This window comes from Exophiala bonariae (assembly GCF_035927105.1).
Source record: "Exophiala bonariae strain CCFEE 5792 chromosome Unknown scaffold_3, whole genome shotgun sequence".
Lineage (NCBI taxonomy): Eukaryota > Fungi > Ascomycota > Eurotiomycetes > Chaetothyriales > Herpotrichiellaceae > Exophiala > Exophiala bonariae.
The window spans coordinates 839,833-863,834 of record NW_027042478.1 but is presented as its reverse complement, the minus strand read 5'-3'; the positions used below and the strand labels follow the sequence as shown (position 1 = coordinate 863,834).

The 24,002-nt window shown below is 49.5% G+C and overlaps 9 protein-coding genes across 9 annotated transcripts; 6 read left to right on the top strand and 3 right to left on the bottom strand.

Annotated features, from left to right (window-relative positions):
• Nucleotides 1–264: 264 nt before the first annotated feature.
• On the top strand, nt 265–4,229 carry LTR84_007828 (uncharacterized protein; the record flags this gene model as incomplete). The annotated part of the gene is made up of 5 exons (XM_064851380.1): nt 265–605; nt 665–2,066; nt 3,055–3,093; nt 3,231–3,346; nt 3,416–4,229. 5 exons carry the CDS (start codon nt 265–267, stop codon nt 4,227–4,229), a joined length of 2,712 nt encoding a protein of 903 aa, XP_064710383.1.
• A 699-nt stretch (nt 4,230–4,928) lies between these two features.
• Nucleotides 4,929–6,803, bottom strand: LTR84_007827 (uncharacterized protein; the record flags this gene model as incomplete). The annotated part of the gene is made up of 1 exon (XM_064851379.1): nt 4,929–6,803. One exon carries the CDS (start codon nt 6,801–6,803, stop codon nt 4,929–4,931), a length of 1,875 nt encoding a protein of 624 aa, XP_064710382.1.
• Nucleotides 6,804–7,205: 402 nt separating this feature from the next.
• Nucleotides 7,206–8,483, top strand: LTR84_007826 (uncharacterized protein; the record flags this gene model as incomplete). The annotated part of the gene is made up of 1 exon (XM_064851378.1): nt 7,206–8,483. The coding sequence occupies one exon, from the start codon at nt 7,206–7,208 to the stop codon at nt 8,481–8,483; it is 1,278 nt and encodes a 425-aa protein (XP_064710381.1).
• Nucleotides 8,484–9,539: 1,056 nt separating this feature from the next.
• On the top strand, nt 9,540–10,577 carry LTR84_007825 (uncharacterized protein; the record flags this gene model as incomplete). The annotated part of the gene is made up of 1 exon (XM_064851377.1): nt 9,540–10,577. The coding sequence occupies one exon, from the start codon at nt 9,540–9,542 to the stop codon at nt 10,575–10,577; it is 1,038 nt and encodes a 345-aa protein (XP_064710380.1).
• A 558-nt stretch (nt 10,578–11,135) lies between these two features.
• Nucleotides 11,136–12,866, top strand: LTR84_007824 (uncharacterized protein; the record flags this gene model as incomplete). The annotated part of the gene is made up of 1 exon (XM_064851376.1): nt 11,136–12,866. One exon carries the CDS (start codon nt 11,136–11,138, stop codon nt 12,864–12,866), a length of 1,731 nt encoding a protein of 576 aa, XP_064710379.1.
• An 867-nt stretch (nt 12,867–13,733) lies between these two features.
• LTR84_007823 (uncharacterized protein) lies at nt 13,734–16,346 on the bottom strand (the record flags this gene model as incomplete). The annotated part of the gene is made up of 1 exon (XM_064851375.1): nt 13,734–16,346. The coding sequence occupies one exon, from the start codon at nt 16,344–16,346 to the stop codon at nt 13,734–13,736; it is 2,613 nt and encodes an 870-aa protein (XP_064710378.1).
• A 1,219-nt stretch (nt 16,347–17,565) lies between these two features.
• Nucleotides 17,566–18,492, top strand: LTR84_007822 (uncharacterized protein; the record flags this gene model as incomplete). The annotated part of the gene is made up of 2 exons (XM_064851374.1): nt 17,566–17,581; nt 17,633–18,492. 2 exons carry the CDS (start codon nt 17,566–17,568, stop codon nt 18,490–18,492), a joined length of 876 nt encoding a protein of 291 aa, XP_064710377.1.
• Nucleotides 18,493–19,034: 542 nt separating this feature from the next.
• LTR84_007821 (uncharacterized protein) lies at nt 19,035–19,928 on the bottom strand (the record flags this gene model as incomplete). The annotated part of the gene is made up of 1 exon (XM_064851373.1): nt 19,035–19,928. One exon carries the CDS (start codon nt 19,926–19,928, stop codon nt 19,035–19,037), a length of 894 nt encoding a protein of 297 aa, XP_064710376.1.
• Nucleotides 19,929–21,169: 1,241 nt separating this feature from the next.
• Nucleotides 21,170–23,191, top strand: LTR84_007820 (uncharacterized protein; the record flags this gene model as incomplete). Its single annotated transcript, XM_064851372.1, has 5 exons — nt 21,170–21,185; nt 21,237–21,268; nt 21,323–21,691; nt 21,745–23,007; nt 23,069–23,191. The coding sequence occupies 5 exons, from the start codon at nt 21,170–21,172 to the stop codon at nt 23,189–23,191; spliced, it is 1,803 nt and encodes a 600-aa protein (XP_064710375.1).
• Between the last annotated feature and the right edge of the window lie 811 nt (nt 23,192–24,002).

Here is a 24,002-nt window from a genome sequence, read left to right as displayed (position 1 = left end):
AGATAACTGCAGTCCTGTCGTCCTGACACGTGATCACAAAGACGTGGCTTACATAATAGTCGCGATCTCAGGCTTGGCATTCTAAAGGCGAGCCGACGTCGCGACTTTTGAATGTCGATATTTCCGTGAGAGAAACCAACACCACCGTTCACAAGTCTTAACGAAACACGGTGCCACTGTTGACATCTCTGGAGCGCATGAGCGTCTATTCTCCCTAAACTTATCATTCTGGCCATGTTGTAGCGATCGTTGCCGTTTTCCACCATGGCTCCGGCGCAATCATTTGTGACCAGCTATCCCCCGCGGGTTCGACAATACGCCAACACCCTTCTCCAACCTGCACCACCAACACAGAATGTCGCCCCTGGTGGCCGAACTACGAAGAGAGGCACTACGATAATCAACTACGCCGACGATGCATATGATGAAGATGACTTTGAGGACAGCGAGGGACCTCGACGACCTACTGGATTGCGATCCTTACGAAGGGATGACCCGGACAAGAAAGACGCACCGCCCGTCCGACTCGGGCGAGAACTACATCACCCCGTTGATCTCCAAGCGATATACAGAGACTGGATCATTAGGAGGACTGCCCGACCAGTGTAAGTCGCGCGCTGAGAAGAAACTGTTGTGAATCAAGACTGATCAAGAATTGCATTAGTAGGACGGACGCTCAATCACATATCCAAGCCCAACTTCCTCTGACACTCATCCCCATTCGAATCGATCTTGATGTTGGTCCGCATCAACCAGACCCTCCATACCCTATGCCGCGCACCATCGACCCAACTGCTGCCTCACTCATGCCTATGTTCCGACGACCTGATCCATTACCTGGTTACAAAGTTCGAGATATCTTTCTGTGGAATCTCCATGAAAATTTGATGACGCCGGATGATTTTGCATTGTGCTTTGTCAGGGATCTGGACTTACCAAATCAAACTGCCGCCGCCATGAATGTGAGCCAGCAGATTCGAAATCAATTGGAGGACTATGCCGGTGTCGCCATGCATCCGTTGTTTCATACTCAGCCGAAGCGGCGAGGTCAGGTGGCAGAGACGACAAATGCCCCCACACCTTCAGTCCTCCAGAATGGAAGCTCTCGAGATGGAACTCCCAGATTGATTGGAGCCTCGATTTCGCGACCTGCCTCAACGGCACCAGGAACGCCAGCTCCGCAGACACCTCGACCTCCTTTACTTCCCCATGGGGCGACGATCGCAGCAGTTGCCTCGCCTATGCCTGCCCCAGAGATTGCACCCGACCAACTCGAAGAGCCATACGACCCTTACCTCAACCCCGATGATACCTACCGCTGCATCATAACACTGTCTATATATCTCTCATCCAAACTCTATCAGGACAAGTTTGAATGGTCATTGCTCCATCCGCCGGGGGCTGCAGAAGTGTTTGCCAAACAAACGTGTGCAGATATGGGATTGAGTGGTGAATGGGTCATGGCCATCACACATGCCATTTATGAGGCTGTCTTACGGCTGAAGAAGGAAGCGTGCGAAGGCGGGATGATCATGATTGGGGGAGGCACTTGGGGTGGTGGAGAGCTCGACAATCAAGCGATGCGACACGAAGAAGGGGCAGGGTGGAGGTATGACATTGATGACTTTGGAGCCGAGTGGGAGCCCAAATTCGAAGCGTTGAGTAAGGAAGAGATTGAGAAGCGTGAAGGTGATCGAGAACGACAGCTCCGCCGCTTACGTAGAGAGACGGCCAAATTCAGTTCGACCTCGGGCATGGTACTTTCGGCACGAGAGCAGGAAGCTCAACAACGTGGAAGCTACTTTGATTATACTGGTGTCGGCACGGGAGGCGATGAAACTCCTCTCATGGGTCGTGGCGAGCGGAGCAAGAAGAAACGACGATTCCGATCCCTCAGTCCTGTGGCAAAAGCGCAAACTCCAGAAGGAGGAAGTTCGGCGGGTGCTGGTTGGGGTGGCGAGGGCAATCGATTGCAAGATTATGAGAAGCAGAATTGGCGGTGCAAGCACTGTCTGATATGGGGCAATGCCATTTGGGCAGTGCGAGATGGACCACTTGGACCAAGAGTGAGTTATTACTTGACGTTGTCATGATTGAGGACGTGTTAGTCACTAACTGATGTTTGAACAGACACTTTGCAACAACTGCGGCTTGATTTACGAACGCGACAGGAGATTGCCGGTGTGGTCCAAGGAACTACATCGATTAGCACAGCCGCTGGGACGATGATACTTGGGTACGACAATGGTTGCATCACTCTTCACGGATTCATGGGCATTTGGTAGCGCGAAGACCATCCTAGGAAGAGGGTTTTATGGCTTGGAATGGCCCGGGATTGACAGCAAGGCGTTCTTGATTAACGGGCATGCTACTACTAGTTAATTGGCAAAGGGAGCCATTGTGTGCTCATGCCTGTAACACTACTTGGGGCTTGAAAACGGCGCTGTCTGTAGGTAGGATTGAGCCGATGGGAGAAGAATGACCCAGATGCGTTCTAGATACCTTGTGGAGGATTGGGGAATTGTATGTACTCTGTATACCATGGTTCCTACCTACATACATCATCCATGTAGGCTCCCATACTACATACAGTATATAGTAAAGTGATAAGATAAGATGTGCTGGAGTGCGGGCGCAATCGTGGAAGTTGCGGGCAAATCAAATGACAGTGGCATCAAGTTGGCGGTCGCGACTTCCCACCTGCACCCTGCCGGCGAAACTTGAAGTTGATGCCAGATCACAAACTCAACAACAACATCTCCACCACCTTACCTCGCACACAACCTTCTCAGAGAAACCCCGGTATCTTCCTACTTCTCTCGACCTTGGCAATAGAAATGCGGTAGAGCAGCTGCAAGTCCAACCACATCACTCCTCGTTTTTCCTATTTCCCCTGTTGTCACCATTAAAAGCCACCGAGGCTGCCTTCTCTTCAAACATGGTACGTTGAGCCAAAGCTGATGATCCTACGTGTCGCATGAGTGCAGTTCTTGTCATTCTGAACCGGGGAGTCTAAAGACGATAACAACAGTACTGATTTTTCTCTTTCTACAGGCGCAAGTCATTTCCACCTCCGGCCACGATGACATGATTGTATGTCCCACTCCTAGATCATCCTTTGATCTCCTCTGGCGAAGGCCCAATTTCTATAGAACCCACGGTCATCCTTAAGCCACATTCGAAGCGAGACAAGAGAAGAATATTACTAACCGTTCGTTCGACATTTCCAGCATGATGCCGTTCTAGATTACTATGGTCGCCGTCTAGCAACATGCTCGAGTGACCGAACCATCAAGATTTTTGAGATTGAAGGCGATCAACATCGGTTAACAGAGACATTGAAAGGGTGAGTTCCGCGTTACCTCAAGAGCCGCATTTTCTGGCACACCTCTAACACCACGGCCTTATGAAATAGCCATGAAGGAGCAGTCTGGTGTGTATCCTGGGCCCATCCCAAATTTGGCACCCTCCTCGCCTCATCCTCATATGACGGCCGTGTTCACATCTATCGAGAAACACCTTCATCACAAGCCACCTCAACGACTCAACAATCTGCTCAATCTCAATGGTCTCTCGTTTTTACCTCCACCATTCACACCGCCAGTGTCAACATGGTCGCATGGGCACCCCCGGAGCTTGGATGTCTTCTGGCGTGTGCTAGCTCCGACGGGAATGTCAGTGTCCTAGAATTTCGCGACAACCAATGGTCTCACATCATCTTCCCTGCCCACGGCATGGGTGTTAATGCTGTGAGCTGGGCACCAGCAGGTGCACCAGGTGCCATTGCCCGCAAAGATACCGGCACAGCAACTGCAAATCCCGCATCAGCATCAACCACAACTCGCCGATTTGTGACCGGAGGCAGCGACAACGCCGTCAAGATCTGGGATTATAATACACAGACGCAATCCTACGAGAACACACTGATACTCCCACAAGGTCATAGTGACTGGGTGCGGGATGTGGCATGGAGTCCCACGCTCTTATCCAAGACTTACATCGCCTCAGCCAGTCAGGACCGAAGTGTCAAGATCTGGACGAGTTCGAACCCCAATGATCCCTCAACCTGGGCCCTGGCCAAATCTCTCGAGCTGGACGCTGTTCTATGGCGTGTCAGCTGGAGTCTATCAGGCAATATACTGGCTGTTTCCGGCGGTGATAATAAGGTGACACTATGGAAGGAAGACCTAAAGGGGAACTGGGAGGTGGTAAGGGAAGTCACTGAGTAGCGCTCGGGAGATGGACCAAAAGATGACGCACAGGGTGGCACTAGAGGAATAGCCATCGGGAAAAGTCTGCTGGAGATGTAAAATGCTAGAGATTCACCCTATGTTTGTTCCCCTATCATAGAACGAGGCTGTACGCAAAAGTTCCATACCATGGACAAGGAGAACTGGTCTCTACCTAAGATGACAACTCGTATCAAGGAAGTGTCGAACTAAATCTGGCAACTTTGCATCTTGACCGTGGTTAGAATAGAAATGCTCCACGTCAAGTATACATTCAACCCACAGAACCCCAATGTTCATGAGCCGATTACACAAAGACAGGCACTGAAAATGGAGTTCGAGTTAGATACCTAGGTACTTGCTCATCTTGCTACATGGGGAATTCTAATCTGCCGGCTGCCGCGATTGTCGAGGCTCTGGGAGCTGTTCCAGTCCGATGCGGCGAAGTGGAAATTGAGTACGGCTTGAGGTGGCGGAAGTTGGAGTTTGATGAGCCGAGCGCAGTGGGCGGACCTCGTTCGGGGAATACGTATGATTGAGAGATGCGTCTATAGTATGTGGACATTCATGAAGCCAAAGACAGTTTCACAGATCCGGCATTGATGCGGAGACGGAATAGAAATTGTAACACAATCATACAAACATGTAGAAGAAGATAACTCATGTCCCTACTCGTACATCGCTGGGGTATCTGACTAATTAGGTAGGTATTGGTTGTCCAGGGTCTTTCTTCTCCTCCACCTGGGCATTAAGAGTATAGGCATTCCACTCCTTGTCGATTCGCCTCTTGCCATCCGCATCACCTTTCCACCCCTGCTCGTCGAGCTTGAGTTTCGTCAAACGCTTCTCCATCTCTCTCGATTGTAGATTGGCTTCCTGAATCCTTGTCACGCAGATGTCACGGCCCAAAACCTCCATGCTGTGTGAGACTGGTGGGCCGGACGTGCTGCCCAGCAAGGCCCATCGGAGATACTCATACAGCAGCGCTTTCCACGTTTTACCCGAGACAGTCTCGTCAGGTGATTTCCCCAACAGTCTAAGGGTTTCACTGTGGGTGGTTTCAGTCCACTGTTCCTCCGGTATGAGCATGAAGGTGGAGGCAGCAACACGGAGATGGTGCAACATATTGGGTTGACCATAACTGATGGACAAGTCTGGTAGTACTTTGGGCGGGCCGAGCACGAAAGCAGAGAGTCGAGTGGCAAAATCAGAGGGATTTAAATAAACCAAGGATTTCAAGCGTAACATGTTCTCCAGAAGATCCTTCAATGGCCGACCCCCAGCGAAAGCCAGGAATTTCTCAGTCCCGTATTGTTGATTCAGAGCATTGGCCAGATCTCCGACAATTCCGTCCAAAGCTTTACCACCCTCCTCGATTTTCGCTCTCATGTGATGACTCTGAAGATAATCAAGTTTGCTGAAAGTAACAATGGTGTTGCCCTTGGTGAGCTTCATATCGAACAGCTCGATCAAACGTTCGACGTTCATGATTTCTTTCTTTTGTCGGTGGGACCATCCCAGTAGAGCAGCAAAATTGATGAGGGCCTCGGGAAGGTAACCTCTAGCGCGGAAGTTGGCAACATCAGTGTCCATGTTGCGTTTACTCAGCTTCTGGCCTTTTTCGTCAACCAGTAGTGGAACGTGGGCGTATTTGGGGGGAGTCCAATCGAGAGACTGATACAAAGCAACATGGAGTGGTGTGGAAGACATCCATTCGGAACCACGAACGACATGGGTGATTTGCATATCATGGTCATCACACACATTGGCCCAGTGGTAGGTCGGATAACCATCCGACTTGATCAGAATTGCATCTGCGTAGACGAGTTCATCAAGCGATAGGTTTCTGAAGGCGTGCTGGCCATGACCGCTTGAGCCAAAGACCATGTCCCTGTACCTGGGCCAGATGTTTGGGGCACGGAAGCGGACGACGTGCTGTTCCCCGGCATATGCTCTCTCATCGGCCTCCGCTTTTTCCAAGTGGGTACATTTCCGATCATAACCTAGAGGGAGACCTTTTTCATGGCGAATGCGGTTGAGTTCATCCAGTCTCTGGGGGCTACAGAAACACCGATACGCATGGCCCGAGTTTAAAAGGAGTTGGATTTGAGTTTTATAGAGGTCCAGTCTCTGAGACTGTCGATAGGGACCGTGTGGACCACCAACGAGAGGCCCTTCATCCCATTGCAAACCGGCCCACTTTAGGTCTTCGTACAGCTTTTCCTCAGCTCCGGGAATGGTTCTTCTCGCATCTGTGTCTTCGATCCTAAGCAGGAATTGACCATTTGTGGCTTTTGCCAATAAGTAGTTGAATAGAGCGGTTCTAATGGAACCAAGATGGAGATTGCCGGTGGGAGAAGGAGCGAAACGAGTGCGAGCTGGGGAAATTGGAAGCTTCCCTCGCTTGGTGGAGGGTGTAGGGGTCGAGAGAGAGGGTGTGGTAGAGCAGTTGCGGGCCGACACAGAGGGGGAAGGCTGTTTACGTGTGACCCAGATACTCCGGCGAGTGTGGGCAGTGGCGCGACAGGAACTGCATATCCATCGAGTGGCAGGGGAAGCGGAGGATGTGATCATCGAGTTGATGATTAGGGATAGCCTGTAGTGGGTTGTAGACTCTAGTAAGTGGAAATGGAAGGGGCGAGAAAATGCGAGATGTGAAAAGGAAGGTGCGAGTTTGACTTTCATGGCGCAGCCTCGTAAGGCGAGAACCGAGGGCTCAGCCTTGCCACGTTCCTTGAGTCTGCGTCTGCATATGACAAACTCTGCGCCCCCGGCTCTTTCCTGCTGGCCCCAAACCTACAAAATTATTCATCAGTTTCATCCCCCTCCCCATCTGACTTTCATCCCCAATTTCTGCCTGGCTGCTGCCACTTCCTTGTCTATTTGATTTTCTTCCAATCTGACCTACTTGGTGAACACTGCCCTCCTTTCCTCTTTCTCAATCAACACATTCCAACGCTTCATAACTCACTCAACATGAACGGTGCCGGCCCTACCGAAGAGATCGATCTCTACGCCATTCTCGGTGTCGAGAAGGATGCCTCTCAAGCAGATATCAGAAAAGCGTATCGAAAGGCCGCTCTCGCACACCACCCTGACAAAGTTGCCCCCGAACAGCGCGAAGAGGCCGAAGTTCGTTTCAAGGCTGCCTCCCAAGCCTACGAAATCCTTTATGACGACGAAAAGCGACACCTCTACGATGCCCATGGCATGGCTGCTTTTGATGGCTCAAGAGGACCTGGAGGTATGGGTGGAGAAGTCAACATGGAGGATATTCTGAACATGTTTGGTATGGGAGGAGGTATACCAGGAATGGGTGGCATGGGTGGCATGGGTGGTGGTGGGCCTCGCAAAATGCGCCGCTCTCCAGATGAGAACCAGAAATACGAAGTCACTCTGGAAGATCTGTACAAGGGCAAGACGGTCAAATTCTCCTCCACCAAAAATGTCATCTGCTCCAAATGCACCGGTACTGGTGGTGCTGACAAGGCCAAACCAAAAGAATGTTCGGCTTGCAAAGGTCAGGGCGTCAAACAAGTCTTGAGTCAGGTTGGCCCCGGCATGTTGACCCAACGGATGGTCGAGTGTGGTGCCTGCGAAGGTACAGGACAGGTCTTCAATCCCAAAGACAAATGCAAAAAATGTAAAGGCAAGCGAACTGTGGAGGAGAAGAAACAACTTGAACTCTACATTCCACGCGGGGCACGAGAGGGTGACCAGATTCGTCTAGAAGGCGAAGCCGACCAGATTCCCGGTGCTGAACAGACCGGAGACATTGTCTTTCACCTGGTGGAACTGCCACATGAAACTTTCCAGCGCACAGGTAATGATCTCTCGGCCAAGTTGGAGATTTCTCTGGCCGAGGCTTTGACCGGCTTCCGCCGTGTAGTGTTGAAACACCTTGATGGTCGTGGTATTGAACTTAACCACCCTCAAACTCCCGGTCAAATTCTACGTCCTGGAGAGGTTCTCAAGGTCCACGGGGAAGGTATGCCATTGAAAAAGACCGATCACAAAGGCGACCTGTACCTTGTCATCGAGATTTTGTTCCCCGAAGATGGCTTCTTTACCGACCCTGCAGCTTTGGACAGCCTGCAGAAATTGCTGCCCCCTCCACCAGAGGCCGTCGAAGCAGAGGAGACAGACGAAGTCAGCTTCGAGGTTGCCGATATTGATGATATTGGTGGTGATGAAGCACCAAACCAGTGGGAGGATGAGGATGGCCCACAACAAGCACAATGTCAGACACAGTAAATGCCTGACGGGCCCAAACTGCCGCCTATCTCAATCCAATTCGTGGCTACACCATTTTTACGACGTGATGAGTTACGAACTTTGATCGGGACAACAAGGGGAGGAGATGGCTTTGGTCGACCCCATTTTCTACCCCCATACCCACTATGCTCACATCTTCCTCCCAGGATCTGATGGGGCAAATCCCCTTTATGCATTGGGCGGTGTAACTGTTTCCAAGTTGGACATGAATGAAAAAGCATTTTCCTGGCGTTTTACATAGATTGAAGATGTGGACTGGCGAAGGTATCTCTTTCCAACATGAACAAACCAATCGGTCAGAGATGCATTCACCAGCGCTTGCATGAAATCTGCAAGGACGCAACGAGAAGGATTTTCTATAATTTATCTACTCTTAGCACACAACTCAACGATTAGATCAGCTTTTCCACCAAGATCATCGGTTGCATTAGGGACCAATCCGTACATTTTGTTTTTCGGCCTCATGGCTAGTATTCTCTTACGTCATCAACAACTTTGAACGATCCTCTCCTATTGGGTGCCTACTATGGCAGCTTGCAGGTTAGGCAGTCTAACAAGACCAAAGCCATTCTTATGACTCGCTCCTGTATGCAGCATCACGTATGGCACAGTGGACTCAACATAACAATCATCTCTTCCAGGAGATTAGCGACTGAGAACGCGGAGTGTCTCAAGAAATAGCACAGCCCAGCAATGGCCATACAGCGCCTCCACTAGTCAACCTTTCGTGAGTCATGTTAGCAGTGGGACAGACGCCTGTTCGTGACTCGATATTAGTCGCGCCAATAGTGCAGCAATCTTGTTGCGATTAATTAGTTCTAAGTCTGCTATGATCCCTCCGAGTCTTCCTTGTTCATCCTTCCTTTCATGAGAGCAGGTAAGCATCTTTCGACATTGGTATATTGCGACTTGGTGAATTGTTTGGATATTACAAACCAGTGGATTCAATTTGAAGTGCGTTCCGCAATCAATACTGTTGAGATCTGGAGTCTTGAAAACCCCCCGCGGGCCTAGCGCAACTCGCAAACCCTTGAGATGTCGGCTGGTGGTGTGAATAATCAAGATTCCAAGCTGAGGTCTGCGTCAGATGATGTTGATAATGACCGGGAAACCACAACGACAAGGCGATACCCGAGACGTAATCGCAAAGAAGTACTAACAACGAGCAATAAAACTTCTACAGCGTCCGTATCTATCATTCACAAGGCCTCTCACAAGCGCAAAGCCGTGTCGCCAAAGCCGCCTGGATCAAAGTCCGAATTAGGCACGATGGACTCATCTTTCAAAGAAGAGAGACAAGTCAAAACAAGTAGAAAAGCACCGAGAAAGCAATCTGGAAGTGACCGAGGTATACGAATTACTGACAAACATATCCTCTTTTGGGGCAGTGTGTTGTCGAACTGGAACTTGGGATCAACGTTTCCGGGCAGCAGACTCGTGGAACTACTCATTCCGCGTCTGGTTGAGCATGGAGTCGAGCATCCACGTCGGACTTCTGTCAGTACTAAATTGCTCGAGCACCATAACTTTGTCTGCGGTGAACAGGCCATGATGGCTTGCAAAGCCTGGTTGTTTGAAAAAGGCCCAGTGCTGGAACAGGACGTTGAGGAATTGCAACTCACCGACCCGAGTTCCTTCTTCGACGTTTTCCAAGACCCGGCAGCTTTCTCGGATGTCAGCCTGCCCAGGAATCTTGGAAGTGCAAGCGATCTTCTGGCGAAAGCACGTAAGACGTACTTGTGGCAGATTCTCCTCAACTCCAGTCCTCGCCACCAGAAAGGCTTGGGACGCAAAATCCCAAACTTTTCACCTGACATATGGAGCACTTCATGTGTCCCCATCGTGGTCAGTGTATGTATCGCTCGTGCTGAATGCGAAGATGAGCTCAAGAAGCTGTACCGTCATGTTGGAGATCGGAAATTCGTTGAAGGCTCTCCAATGGATCGCATCTGGGGTGTGGGATTGAGATGGGATAATCCACTCGCAGACGCGGAAGAAAATTGGAAGGGAACGAATTTATTGGGCAAGTGTCATGACCAGGCGGCTGCGTTTTCTAACACTGGAGACTTTTGAGGGCGTCGAACTCGTATGGCGAGTGCCCGCGCAGGATTTATTTGTCGAAGAACCAGGAGACGCCATGCGTGGCTTTGGTGGGTCATTGTGATACATAGGAGTTGGGAGTTTGTCATTGGTTGTTTTATTGTGGTTGTATCAAGAATGCTGCTTGTAACATGGTCTGTCTCTAAAATTCACTTCATAGTTACCTGACCACTCTTGTTTCAATCGGTGTCTTCTTGTGTGGTTCGACACCAACAAGGCTGACCAACAGCCTTGCCGAGCTCGGTACAATAATCGACCGTAGGATGTTAAGTCATGCAATATGGCCCACCGTATCAATTTGCGAGCAGATCCCGCAAACTTGTGCCTCACATAAAGTGCATCATTGTCCATTGCCTGCACTGCCTAGTCCAAAGAAATCAACACTGCATACAGGCCAAACATAGCCGTCCTCAGGATCGTACCGAGCATATCAGCTCGTGGCATCCAACGGCTTGTCCAAAGATCAGTCGTATAACACAGGGGACAAGAGTCTCCTGGTTACAGTGAGTTCTTTTCTTCTCAGCCTACAACATGGCAGACAGAACGAGCAGTTTGCTGAAGAGACCTCACACTGAAGACGGCGATGGAACACAAAAACGTGCCAGATCCAACGATGGATCTCCACGTCCGACCACCCCGAGTGCGCCGCCAAAGCAAGATGTCAGCCAGATGCTGGCAGCCGCAAAAGCCAGAGCTGCGGAACTAAAAGCAAAACTGGGAGCTGGAAAGTCTTCAACAACAAGTGCACAATCAACACCATCCTCTCTGCCAAGTGCTGGTTCTGCTGCCGACAGAATAGCTGCTCTCAAGGCTCGAATCGCAAGCGCCACGAATAAATCATCTTCGGCTACGCAAAGGACGTCCGCGTCCACACCACCCGTCTTCAATGATGATATATCCAAAGCACGAGGTGGACTGGATATTGGCCTACACCCTGCATTACTGGCGGATGCTCAGCAAGATACACAGCGATCAAAGACACGAATGCCGCAGCCTAAATTTGCTACCACCATGGGAAATCGAAGAGCAGAAGTGGATGGTTCCAACAAGAAGGCAGCATTAGATCTTTCTGGGCCTTCTCTTGAAGAAATAAAAGCCAATCCTTATTTCGACCCTAGTCTGGGCCAGGCCATGGCGAAAGGGAGGGCATCCAAACAACTCATCTTCAATCAGAAGGGCAAATACATTCAACAAGCCGCGGCGCTTCGTCGACAGGCTCAACTCGAGGCTGTGAAGAAGAGAATTGCAGAGCGTGCGAGACAAGCTGGTCTGGAGGAAGATTTGGACACGGACAGAGCATTCCTAATTCCTGCCCCTCCAGATATCGAGTGGTGGGATGAAGGCTTGGTAGATGGAAAGTCTTACGACGTGATCTCCGATCCATCCAAACTCAAGATCGACACTACCGACTCTATCATAACCATTTACATTCAACATCCTGTCCTCATTGAACCACCACAAGAGAAGAACAATCCCGCCCCCAAACCCATGTATCTGACATCCAAAGAACAAGCAAAACTTCGTCGCCAACGCCGCATGGCTGACCTCAAAGAAGTCCAAGCTAAGGTGCGACTGGGTCTCGAACCTCCACCACCACCCAAAGTCAAGAAAGGCAACCTCATGCGCGTACTCGGCGAAGAAGCCGTCAAGGATCCCACTGCAGTGGAAGCACGAGTAAATCGAGAAATCGCCGAGCGAAAAACAAACCATGACCAAGCCAACGCCGACCGCAAACTCACAAAGGAAGAACGCCACGAAAAGCTCGCGCGCCAACAGGCCGAAGACGCCGCCCACGGGATCCACGTGCGTGTCTACAAGATCTCTAGCCTTGCCAACGGCAAACACCGGTACCAAGTGAACGTAAATGCAGACCAAAACGCGCTGACGGGTGTATGCATCATGCATCCGAAATTCAATCTCGTCATTGTCGAGGGCGGCGAACACAGCATCCGCAACTACGACAAGCTGATGATGCAACGCGTACACTGGACGGAGATGGAAGCCCCCCGTGCGGTGCAGGAGGGCAATCGCGAAGCCCTGGCGAAGTGGCTGGAGGCGGAGGATGAGGATGGGAACTTACGCGACCTAAGTCTCAATCGCTGTGATCGTATCTTCTCCGGAGAGGTCAAGCAGCGCCAATTCCGCAAGTGGCTTGGTGCTCGCGTCTGTGAGACCGATACCCATGCGAAGGATGTGCTGACCAGGGCCAAATATCCTGAATTCTGGAATATTGCGAAGTCGTGGACGGCGGACGAGTTTTGATTTGGTTGTTGATGATAGTCTTGTAATCATGAATGTGCCGAGCGAGATGCAGAGAGAGGCCGATGGACGGAATGTCAATTGGCGGCAATGCGCTACATACTGGGTAGCATTGACAGTCCCGACACCATACACTTGAATATACTACACGATCGACGCCAATCACATATCTCCATCAGGTAGTGAGCAGGGACATCACTCACCGCCTGCTGTCCCAATTATGGCATATTATGTACCATCAATGATTCCCTTTCTGCTGTTCATAGGCCCTACTTACGCAATGCATGAACTTGAACATCGCCCACTTCATCAGATCCTGTACCGTGAAATAGAGTTACATAACAAGATAAACAAACATCCTCGTTGATTCCCTTCTCCGTCTCTTCCACAAGAATGAACCGGGAGTACCACGTGGGCGACTTAGTTCGCCCTAGGTAGACATGAAACATGGAACACGGCCAGCACAATGCATCGATACATACGCACTACAAATGAAAGACGACATGGCAGAAGCATACTGGATGAAAACGACTTTTCTTCTCAATCGTCGAATCTACCTAGGCACCTACTGAGTGACTTCACGAACTACCTTACTCCGTACATTGACATATCTAGTAGAAAAAGAAAATATGGACAGACACTCATACTTTGAAAGAACTCCAGGCCCTGGTGGCATAGCATAGCACATATGTGGATGTGGGAAAACGAGGAAACCTCGCATGGGAGGGGAAAAAGTATTGTCCAGGCGCCAGGCTCCTCTCTTCTGACTCTGACCGCACCATCTGACTGCACTTCGACATGCGTCCTCTGACGATTGCTCTTGGGACTCAGCGCAACGCTAGCAGCTCCATCAGCTCTAGACATGCTCATTCAGCGGTCGGGCTTTTTATGTTCGACAACACGATTCAGATTTCGTGCCGCGGTCTCCATGATCCCCGCGATTTTCTTAACCTGCTCAGCGGCGTAATCCCAGTGTCCCTCATCGACAGCGTCACGGATGGCAGGGAAGAACGCCTCGTCGTAGCCGCTCCACAGCTGGGGTGCGAAGAGAACGTGTTTGAACTGCGTTCTGTTGGCTAACCCGCCGCCTTCGGCCAGGTCGAGGAGGTCGGTTTCGAAATGCGCGAGGCGTTCGTTGTGCTCAATGCGCTGTATCGCCAGGGATCCGGACTCGAAGCCGCCGGACCCGAAGAAGAAGTCTCGCCATGTCCCGTCAAAGGAGTGGAAGGCATGTGCCTGTTCTGTGAGTACGCTTGCGGCATTGCGAAGAGGGTTGAGGTCGAGTGATGGGGAATCTCGCTTCTGTGGAGAGTTGGCTTTTGCTTGGGCGTATGTTTCCAAGTCATTGATGTACTTGTCGAGGGCTTTTGCATAGCTGTTTAGATCGAATGGAATGATGGGTTTGTCTGCTAGTTCGAAGAGAAGCAGCGCCCAAATCTCGCCCATCGCTTTGTGATAGAAAAATTCCGGGTCACCGAATTTGGCCATCCATTCAAAATTGTCATAACAGCTGTGATATGGATACTCTTCCCCCTTGAAGAACATGTCAATGGACGAGGTACCGACAATGTCCTGGAAAGCGACATAGTCGCTCCCAGCCCCGAGACCGGCTAAACCTTGAACGCTGTTATTCCAAGCCCCACCAATCGAACCTGCTCCAGAAGGATCCCAAACTCGGTCCAGAACGCGGACGAGGGCTTTTTCGAAGACGGGTGAGCCAGCAGCGCGGAACTCCGTTCCTGAAACGCCAACATCAACGTTGAGATAGGCAACACCTTCGTTGCGAAGCTCGGCTTCACGATTCTCGACGTGCTCAGTACTGCCAATGAGGTTGTATTCCTCACCATCCCAGCTAGCGAACTCAATGGTCCTTCGTGGTATCCACCCAAGTTCGGTAAGCAATCCAAAAATCCGGACGACTTCCAGCATAACAGCGGTGCCGCTACCTGGATCGGCAGCTCCTGTGCACCACGCATCACGATGATTGCCAACGATGATGCGTTTTTGAGGTTGTTCCCAGCCCTTGATCTGGCCAACGACATTGTAAATTGGCTGTTTCTTTTCTTCGTCCTGAAGGTTCTTCAAATTGACCTTGGGCGAGGTTCCATCTCCAGTCCAGTACTCAGTTTGTGGAGTGCCTTTCCATTGCTCTGTCATTTGCACACCGTGCCCTCTGATCGAGTTTAGCAGATGTTTTGCGTCATTCCAGGAAATCGGTAGTGACGGGATTTTGTTTAGACCTGGGCTATCCTCCGGCCTTAAATGTTCTTTGTTGGCGGGAGTCGATGCCCATCCGGGAGTCAGAACATCACCCACAACCCAAGACATAAGACTGACCGCTCCTCGCTGGACCGCATCATCGGGCATGAATCTACCATTTGGGAAAGTAGGCCCTTGAACGAATCCGTCTTGCGAAGGGTCTGAATAAATAATACAACCCACAGCTCCCGCCAGCTCAGCGGCCTTGACTTTCAACGCTCGGTCGCCCTGTGAACCGTAGTAGCGTACCAATACGATGGCATCTTTAACAGATATGCCCTTATCTGCAAGTGTTTGAAAGTCTTCTCGCGAACCGAAGTTGGCGTACACAAGACGACCAGTGACATCTCCGGATTTTGAATGTCCATGGAAGACAAGTGCTTGCTCCTGAATCTCCTCAAGATATGCCTCCCATTTCAGTTCTTCAGGTTCCACGATTGCGACTCTTCTACCATCCTTTCTCGGGTAATTTAAATAGACGTCAAATCTTTCCATAGATACCTCTGTGAGGCGAGAAGCTTTAAATGATTCGGCCACCCACTCTCCGAGGACATAATTCCCCTCGGTGCCGGCAATATGCGGAAAGTCTGTTATGTGTTTGAGATTCGCCTGAATACCTCCGCGATCGTTCATGTGGTTCTGAATAAACAATCTTATAGATTCTGGATCGAACATCTGACCCATTCCCATTCTGTTTCTCGTAAATGACAAGACGTCGGAAGCTATAAGTACATAAAGAATGCCCATGATCAAGAAAACACCAAAGAGTCGACCGATGATGACAACGCGGTTTGAGTCGAGTTGCTGGTAGTTTATCTGAGGCCAAGGTATGTTGGAAAAGTACGAACGAAAGGAAGGCAGCGATAGGGATGAGAAGGAGTTGGTGATACTGGAAAATCGTTTGGATAATTGGTAGCGCAAGAGGGAACGATTGGAGGATGTGTCACTCAGAGGATCTTCTATATCCATCTGTTCTATATCTCGACGTCGTTCCTCTTCCGATTCTTGCTCAAGCCCGTCCAACGAATCCAGACTGCCCCGAGCAGACTCAACGGTCGGGGGTTGGTAATTCCCGTGGGAATCATTGCGCAAAAGGCCTTGTCTTTCGGCATCGTCACTGATCTCTTCAGGGCCGACTCTCGATTGGGAGGAGGTAGGTCGAGAGGAGGTGGCTTCTTCATAAGAGGGGATTGGTAGGTGCTCGTAACGTGATTTACTGTCCATGATTGCAGTAGCTGAATGGGGGTGTCAAGTGATGTCCCGAAGGACGCACTCGGGCTCGGGCTTATTGTTGGGTCATCAGTAGGGAGTTTTATTGTTGCCAGATAAAGGATCAGGTCTAAAGGCAGCGACCATGGTATTGATTCGCGATGTATATGATGTGAATAGTATCAACGATAGTCTCACCATGATCGGGTCTTGAGACTGGAGAGACTGCGCCTCCTGGCAAGCGGCCGGCCGCCGGAACAAACCACGCACCAAGCTGAGGACCAAGAGATCCAAGCGAAGTCGTCGTCAACCTGCCAAGGTCTTGTTTTAGTATAGTCCGTGCTAATGACCACTAGTGGGCACTAGTGAGCACCACTAGCAGTGATAGTGCGGATTAGGTCAATCTGGCACTTGGAGATATGTCCTGTAGTGATCGAATCTCCCTCCCTCTTGGATCTTTCAACAGTCAGACTCAGGGTACAGCTCTCGAGAGTCTCTTCACCTATCACTATCCCGTACTGCAAGCAAGGTGCTACACGAGATCAGCCATGCTTGCTCAGATATCGAATAAATCTACTTCTCAAAGTAGGATTCAATTGCTGGTGTTTTCAGTCTCTTTGCAGCAAAACCATTTCCCATCCTGGTGCAGATACAACGGGTGTCTAAGAGCGGTCGGGTGACTCATCGTCGGATTATGGCATCTGATACGCCAAAAATGAAGCATTGGCCCTCTAGTAGGGCGAAGTCATGTGCTCCAAGCTTCAAACACATCGAAGAGTCTATCAAATGCATGAATTCGTGAATACACTATCTAAATTGCTTGTAAAAAGAGCAGGAAAGTAAACCCAGGCAAGAACGATCAAAATCGGGCAAACTCCGATGGCCGTCTTCGCCATCGAAGAATTACACGCAGGACTTGCCCTTCACGAGAAATCTCAGAGGAACCGAGAGTCCATGGACTCCGAATGAGTTTCGTTCCGGCTGTCAAGCTTGGCTTACCCCAACTGCCCGCAATATCGCCCACATCCCGAGGTGAATACATCGAAAGATACCGGGGAAATCATGGGGCCTCAAATTGATGCTATGTGGGAGACTAGTTACTCCCTTGTGCCCTAGCCCGTCCAATGCTACCTACTGTTGCTTATATCAACTCCCGAGAAAGGGCGGTGATGATTTAGTTGTTGCCACAGCCACAGAGTGAGCAAAATAACAATAGCGTCTATTCTTTATCAGCATGGAACAGAGTCAAGGTATTGCATCTCATGGATGTGCTCTTGAGAAGTAGACTGATTCTCCAATAGTGTACGGATTTGTCCCAACTCAACATAATGACACATATCCTGCAATTGATCCCACGAAATCTGACTACTCTGGCAAAAATGTCCTAATAACAGGTGCATCTCGGGGCTTGGGCCGCGAAATGGCTCTTTCTTATGCGGAAGGGGGCGCCTCAGGGATAGCGATTCTTGATATCCTAGACTCTGCTCATGTCGAACAAGACATTGTGAAAAGCGCTAAGGCAGCCGGAAGATCCTTGCCCAAGGTAGTGTGTCTGAAAGTAGACATTACTAATCTAGCCTCTGTGGAAAGCGCGCTCAAAGCAGTGGCCTCGGAGTTCGGAAGCCTGGATATTTTGGTCAACAATGCTGGATATGGATCGGTCTATGTGCCAGTCCTTGAATCTGATCCTGAAAAATGGTGGCGCAACTTCGAAGTGAATGTCAAAGGAGTATATCTCATGGTGAGAACCTTCTTACCGCTTATTCTGAAAGGGCAGGACAAAACGATCATCGTCCTTTCCAGCATCGGAGCACACCACGTTGTCGCAGGAGGATCAGGATACGAACCAACGAAACTCACCGTCTTGAAGTTCAACGAGTATTTGATGGCTGAGTACGGGTCTCAGGGCTTGTTGGTATATGCCATAGCTCCTGGTGGTGTGCTCACCGATATGTCATCCGATGCTTTCCCTGCACATCTTCATCATCTACTTCCGGACACGCCACGGTTAGTCGCAGATACGTTGACTTTTTTGACAAGGGAGCGCAGAGAATGGTTAGCATCTAGATACGTGGACTCTAAATGGGACATGGAAGAATTTATGGCTAAGAAGGATGTGATCGTCAAGGAGGACCTCCTCAAAGTCCGCTTGCGGGTGTGAACGGTTCATGAGGTTGTCATTCTATAAACCACAGAGAGAGCTTTCATATTAGTTCAGGGAATCCAAAAGCTCATGACAGTACTTCACATACATGATTGATTCGAGAGAGCCCTCGCCAATCTTTCGTGGGCTTTCCATTTGCAGCCGGAACCAACGTTATCTATTCTTGTCATTTTAGCCACGTGGAATTTAACGCTACTATGGGCACAGCGGGCGGTTCTGTGAGCGATGGAGAAGTCACCGTGCGAATTCTGCAGGAGAGAACAGCTTGAGAGCAGTGTTAATGAAATGGTGGAAAGTCAAAATAGACGGACAGCGGATCACAAGAACGGGGGCAATGTACATAGTAGCCAGAATGACGATTGATATCCTGCCAGATCAATCTCATTGCAGGCGAGAGCGAACCTGCTAGGGATCTCATATAAGAACGATATTCATCATGGTCACAGCTTTTCGAATCTGACACGCCATAGTAAACAGGCCTTAATAACATCTGGTTCTCGGTGAAAAACAGATAGAATGATGTTGACTATGAATGGCTATCAGGAACTCAAATATGTGACGAACCAGTCCCTCGAAAGTGAAATGGAATCCTCCTTGGAAGTCGTGTAGGGCGAGAAGTGGTTCCCTTTGATGATCTGGAGGGATTTAGGCTCTTTTGCTGCGTCAAACGCCTCCCTTTGACCAGGTATGAAATCGCTCTCAGCGAGAATGAACAAGAGCGGAGTTGGTGCAATCATTTCGATAAAAGGCGTCACATCAGTGAAAATCGTTGGTTTGTAACTCTGAAGGGTGAGGCGCCCTTTGTAGTTGCGAGTCTCTTCCGGACTCAACTGGTCGATATACGCTTTCTTCACTTCGTCGTTCGCTTCTTTCACAAAAGGGATATATCGGGCCGGTTTCCCCAAAGCTCTGTTCGTGCGGTCTTCGGCCAACTCCTGGTGGTAGCGATCCATGTCGTCGCCATATCCACCCATACGAGCACCAGTCATGGAGGACCACTTGATAACTGGTGTCTGTGATACCACAACTTTGACTCGCTTATCGAGGCCGGCCACTGCCAGGACATCTCTGCCTCCCAAGCTAGTCCCCCATATCCCAATGCGTTGCGAATCAATTTCCGCCAGGCTTGTAGCATAGCTGATCGCATTCTGCCAGTCCTCCAACCGACCTATGTGATCGACCTCTTCACGTGGTTCACCCTCGCTATCACCAACATTCCGATAGTCAAACCACAGTGCTGCAATGCCGGCCTTGACGAGAGCATCGGCAAGTTCAGGAAGAGTCCACTCTTTCAAAGCACCAAGTCCGTGTCCCAGGATGACCAATGGATGTTGTGTTTCACCTTCGGGCAATCGTAGCAAGCCACTCAAGGTGAGTCCATCTGACAGGAATTCAATGTTCCGCTGCTTGTCATTGTGACCGTTTGCAATCATACTTGTCCGGAGATATAGATTTATATTGGACTTCAATAACTCTGTGTGTTCAGATGTCCATCAGACATATAAACCCAGGTTTCATAGTCTCATTGAAAGCATTTTGTATATTCACTACAACACAGACAATACTTCCCTTTTGGGTTGTATCCTTTCTGATTGGCTAGGTTGGTAGAAATGGTAAAGCCGTTCACTTCGCCGCGATCTCCGGGAGGCACCAATGTACCCCGCGTGCTTGGACCTCCATCCCCGGCTCCCAGTCCGAGCAGATTTACTCAACCCCACCGAGGCCTCACGACACTTCTTTGGTCGCACAATGCAGTGTGGTGAAGGAGTGTTCCTTGTCGGAGCCTTGAGAATCCTGGGATTCACATTGATGCATTGAAACCTGGGAGTCCTCTGAGATGCCTTTTCGAGGGCAAGCAGAGCATCACGATCACACGATGTCACGAAATGGAAGAGCTAGGAGACCAATATCATGCCTACCATGTCGGGGACGGAAGTATATCACTCCGTTGAATGTGGTTTCGGTTTTTGTGTTAATTACCTGACCAGGTTGAGATGTGATCGTGCGTTGCCAGCATGTGGTAATTGTGTCAATCGTGGCGACATCACAGCTTGCTGCTATGTTCCAAGAAAATCAGAAGCACGCTCAAAGCCGCAAGAGTCGTCAAATCTTTCGGATGCAGCACAAGCAAGGATAGATCACCTGGAGAGTCTGGTACTCAGTCTGCTGAAGAATGACCAGCAGAGACAGCGTCAGGTCGAAACCCCTTCAAGTTGCATCGAAATCGAAAATGATGCAAACGATGACGAAGAAAACCATCCTTCCGAGGCCCATCAGGATACACCATTATCCAATAAACAAACTCCCATCAGCACTGCGAGGCCTAGTTCGGCCTTGAATATTAGTGCAGACCACAAGCAGACCCTGTCTGTTGATGATGGTCACTGGGCCTTGCTTCTGAATGAGGTCTGTTGATCGCATGCGCAATTCTAGCGAGCCAGCTCTGACATCAAAATTATCGCAGATTGGTGAAGTCCGTTCACATATACGAGCGCAGCAACAAGAATATAAGGACCAGACCAAGAGAATATCTCACCTACTTCGAAGGTCATCAGAGAATATTGGACCTACATTGCTCTTCGGTTCCTCGGGACACGCGAGCCGGTCGGAGATCCTTTCGCAACTGCCTTCACGATACAGTTCAGACATCATGGTTACAAGGTTTTTCTCTCATATGTATCCAGCAATCTGTAAGTAGAGTCGTCTGTCACGAATGTTCTCCTTTTGCTGACTCTGGACAGATGTCCTGCATGGACCAACATTTTACAAGCAGGTAAGACATATGCTAAAAGATGCCTTCGTCGTTGGCTGAGTTTCTCTTGCCTAGTACGAAGGATTTTGGAGCGACCCAGAAAACAGTCCAACTGCCTGGATTGCTCTCCTATTCGCAATTTTGAGGATCGCAATGCTGGACTACCTAAGAGAAGGTGATGAGCCTGTTGAGTGGGAGGGAAAATGTCATGATCTTGCGTCGACTTATCGAAATCGGTTTACAGACTGCTTGCTGATTGCCGACTATACTCAACCGCAAGAGTTTCTCATCGAAGCTCTAATCATGCATCAATACGGCGAGTATGTTGGGACCAGGGATGCCAAATCAAGTATGTGGGTACTCAGCGGAATGCTCGTGAGACTGGCGATGCGTATGGGTTACCACCAAGAGTCGCAACCAAATCTACCTTGCAGTCCATTTCAGGTATGATTGTCAATTAATGATTTCTTGTGAGATAATATTGACCGTTGGATCAGATAGAGATGAGGCGCCGAGCGTGGGCATTCATCCGACAATGCGACATACTCGTATCGTTTCAAATGGGTCTTCCTTCTATGATAACTCCACGCTTGCTCGAAGCGCCTCTTCCACGAAATATCCATGACGACGATAGCTTCAATGAGGATTGTTCTATCCTTCCACCAGCACTACCCGACTCCGAACCAACACAAGTATCCTATCTAATCGCAAAAGCGAAATTAGCCTTCGGACTAGCCCGTGCTTTGGACGAGATAACTGGCAGTGATCCAATAGGGTGGGAACGAATACTTGAAATCGATCGAGAATTGAGACAAATATACGACAACGTGCCTAATTACTACAAGATCGGTCAGTTATCCACCGAAGATTCTCTGGTCCTGGTTTCCTGTCGGTTTGTTCTATCCAGTATTCATCACAAATCTCTCTGCACCGTGCATAGTAGATTTCTGGAGATTGCAAAATTCGACAGCAAGTTCATCTACTCCAGAAGAGTGTGTCTGACTTCCGCCATGTCAATACTCAGGTTTCAGGCTATACAAAATCAAGAGATTCCTGTGGATGGTGGCTTACGAAGTCTGACCAATTATCAAACGTCCCTAGCGATACACGATTACCTTCTTGCTGCAACAATCCTGGCGGCAGACTTGAGTTCGAGTAACTCGGAAAATGCGACGAATCAACAACCATTGCCCGGTGTACCCACGAGGTCTGAGATGATCAAGGCGTTGAGGTTGAGCGCACAAATCTTTGGTCAGATGCAGAATCAAAGCATGGAAGCCTATAAAGCAGCAGATGTCCTTGACATGCTTGTACGAAAGTTCGAGGGTGGGGATCAGAACTACATGAGAGGTTCGAAAGGACCACAGAACCTGGGTCAAGGGCCTGTTTCAAAATCCAACATCATGAGACCACCTCATGTCTCTTCCAAGCGTCAGACGTTACTTTCCAGCTCTTCAGATATACCCAACAAATCTCCTATCATTAGTCTAAGTTCTGGAATAAACCTAGACTTTGCCGGCCACAAAAGCACACAGCAGCCATCGCGTACGCCATCACGTCTGGCTCAAAGCACTAGCTCAGAATACTTGGCTACAAAAAGACCAGGTACGATAGAGTCGTCGAGTTTTGATATACTCACGAGCTGGCCACAACTCCAAGATTCAGGTTACGGTGCGCCTGGGACCTTTATCCCACAGATGTTTCCAGAACTTGAAAGCTCGGCCGACTGGATCACGCCCGATCGTGCAGATATGTCAACGGTGAGTTGTTGAACCCCTTTGTTCTGCTACTCGAACCGAGCTAACGCAAACACCTGAACAGTCGATCATGGAAGAGGGCAATTCGAGTGGGCCAGACTCCTCAGCGAATACACAAGGTATATCATATTCGACATCATTGGCTCTCACGGATCCTATGTCTACACTGTGGAACTTAACCTCATGAGCCCAAGGAGCATTTCTGAGAAACATTGTAAACTATGATCTATGAAAACAAATTTATTGCAGTAACATATGCCCGAGAGACTCTCAAGCCTTAATGAAATATCGTACACGCCGCCATCATGACTTAATGTTTTCGTTGATTCTACAGCAGAACGATTGGTGGTTTGACACAGTCCGTGCAGAAAACGGCAGTAGCTACAGTACTGAAATCCAGACGCTTTCTGCAATTCCTGGTGAAACTGCATAGTAAGTAAATTGGGAATCGCCGCGTAATCCGATTCATGTAACAATCCTGCCCGTCATCTCCGTCATCTTTTGTTCCTTTGCCACGGGAGAGTAGCGGAGAGGCGGGGTCATTTCATTCCACGTTCCTTCCAGCTCATGTTGACTCTACACTCCTTCGATGTTCCCCAACAGATGCAAGTGCGCGTGGACAAATGCATAGGCGGATACAAGTCCTCGGTCTTTCATACTGATTCGCTCAAGCCAGTGGGTCGACAATGGGAAAGAACCATGTGAAAGCCATGACCCCAATTGTCAAACTCCCGACGCGATCCAGAGGATGGTCTGCCCACTTCAGATCTTCATTCTTGAAATTTATTCTTCAACCAGAGACTCAGTGCTATCATATTTATTTCAAACGAAGAAGAACTAGTTTTCGTTCAAAGGCCTCGATTTTAATTCCTTCAAAGCCAACAAGCTCGCCCTAGTGGTAATCGTCGCTTGCCTTTAAGTCTTTGCTGAGCCCAACCATTGTTTCCGCTTCGTTTCAAGAACACACACAGTCATCTTCTGGATCTCAAACCCACGAG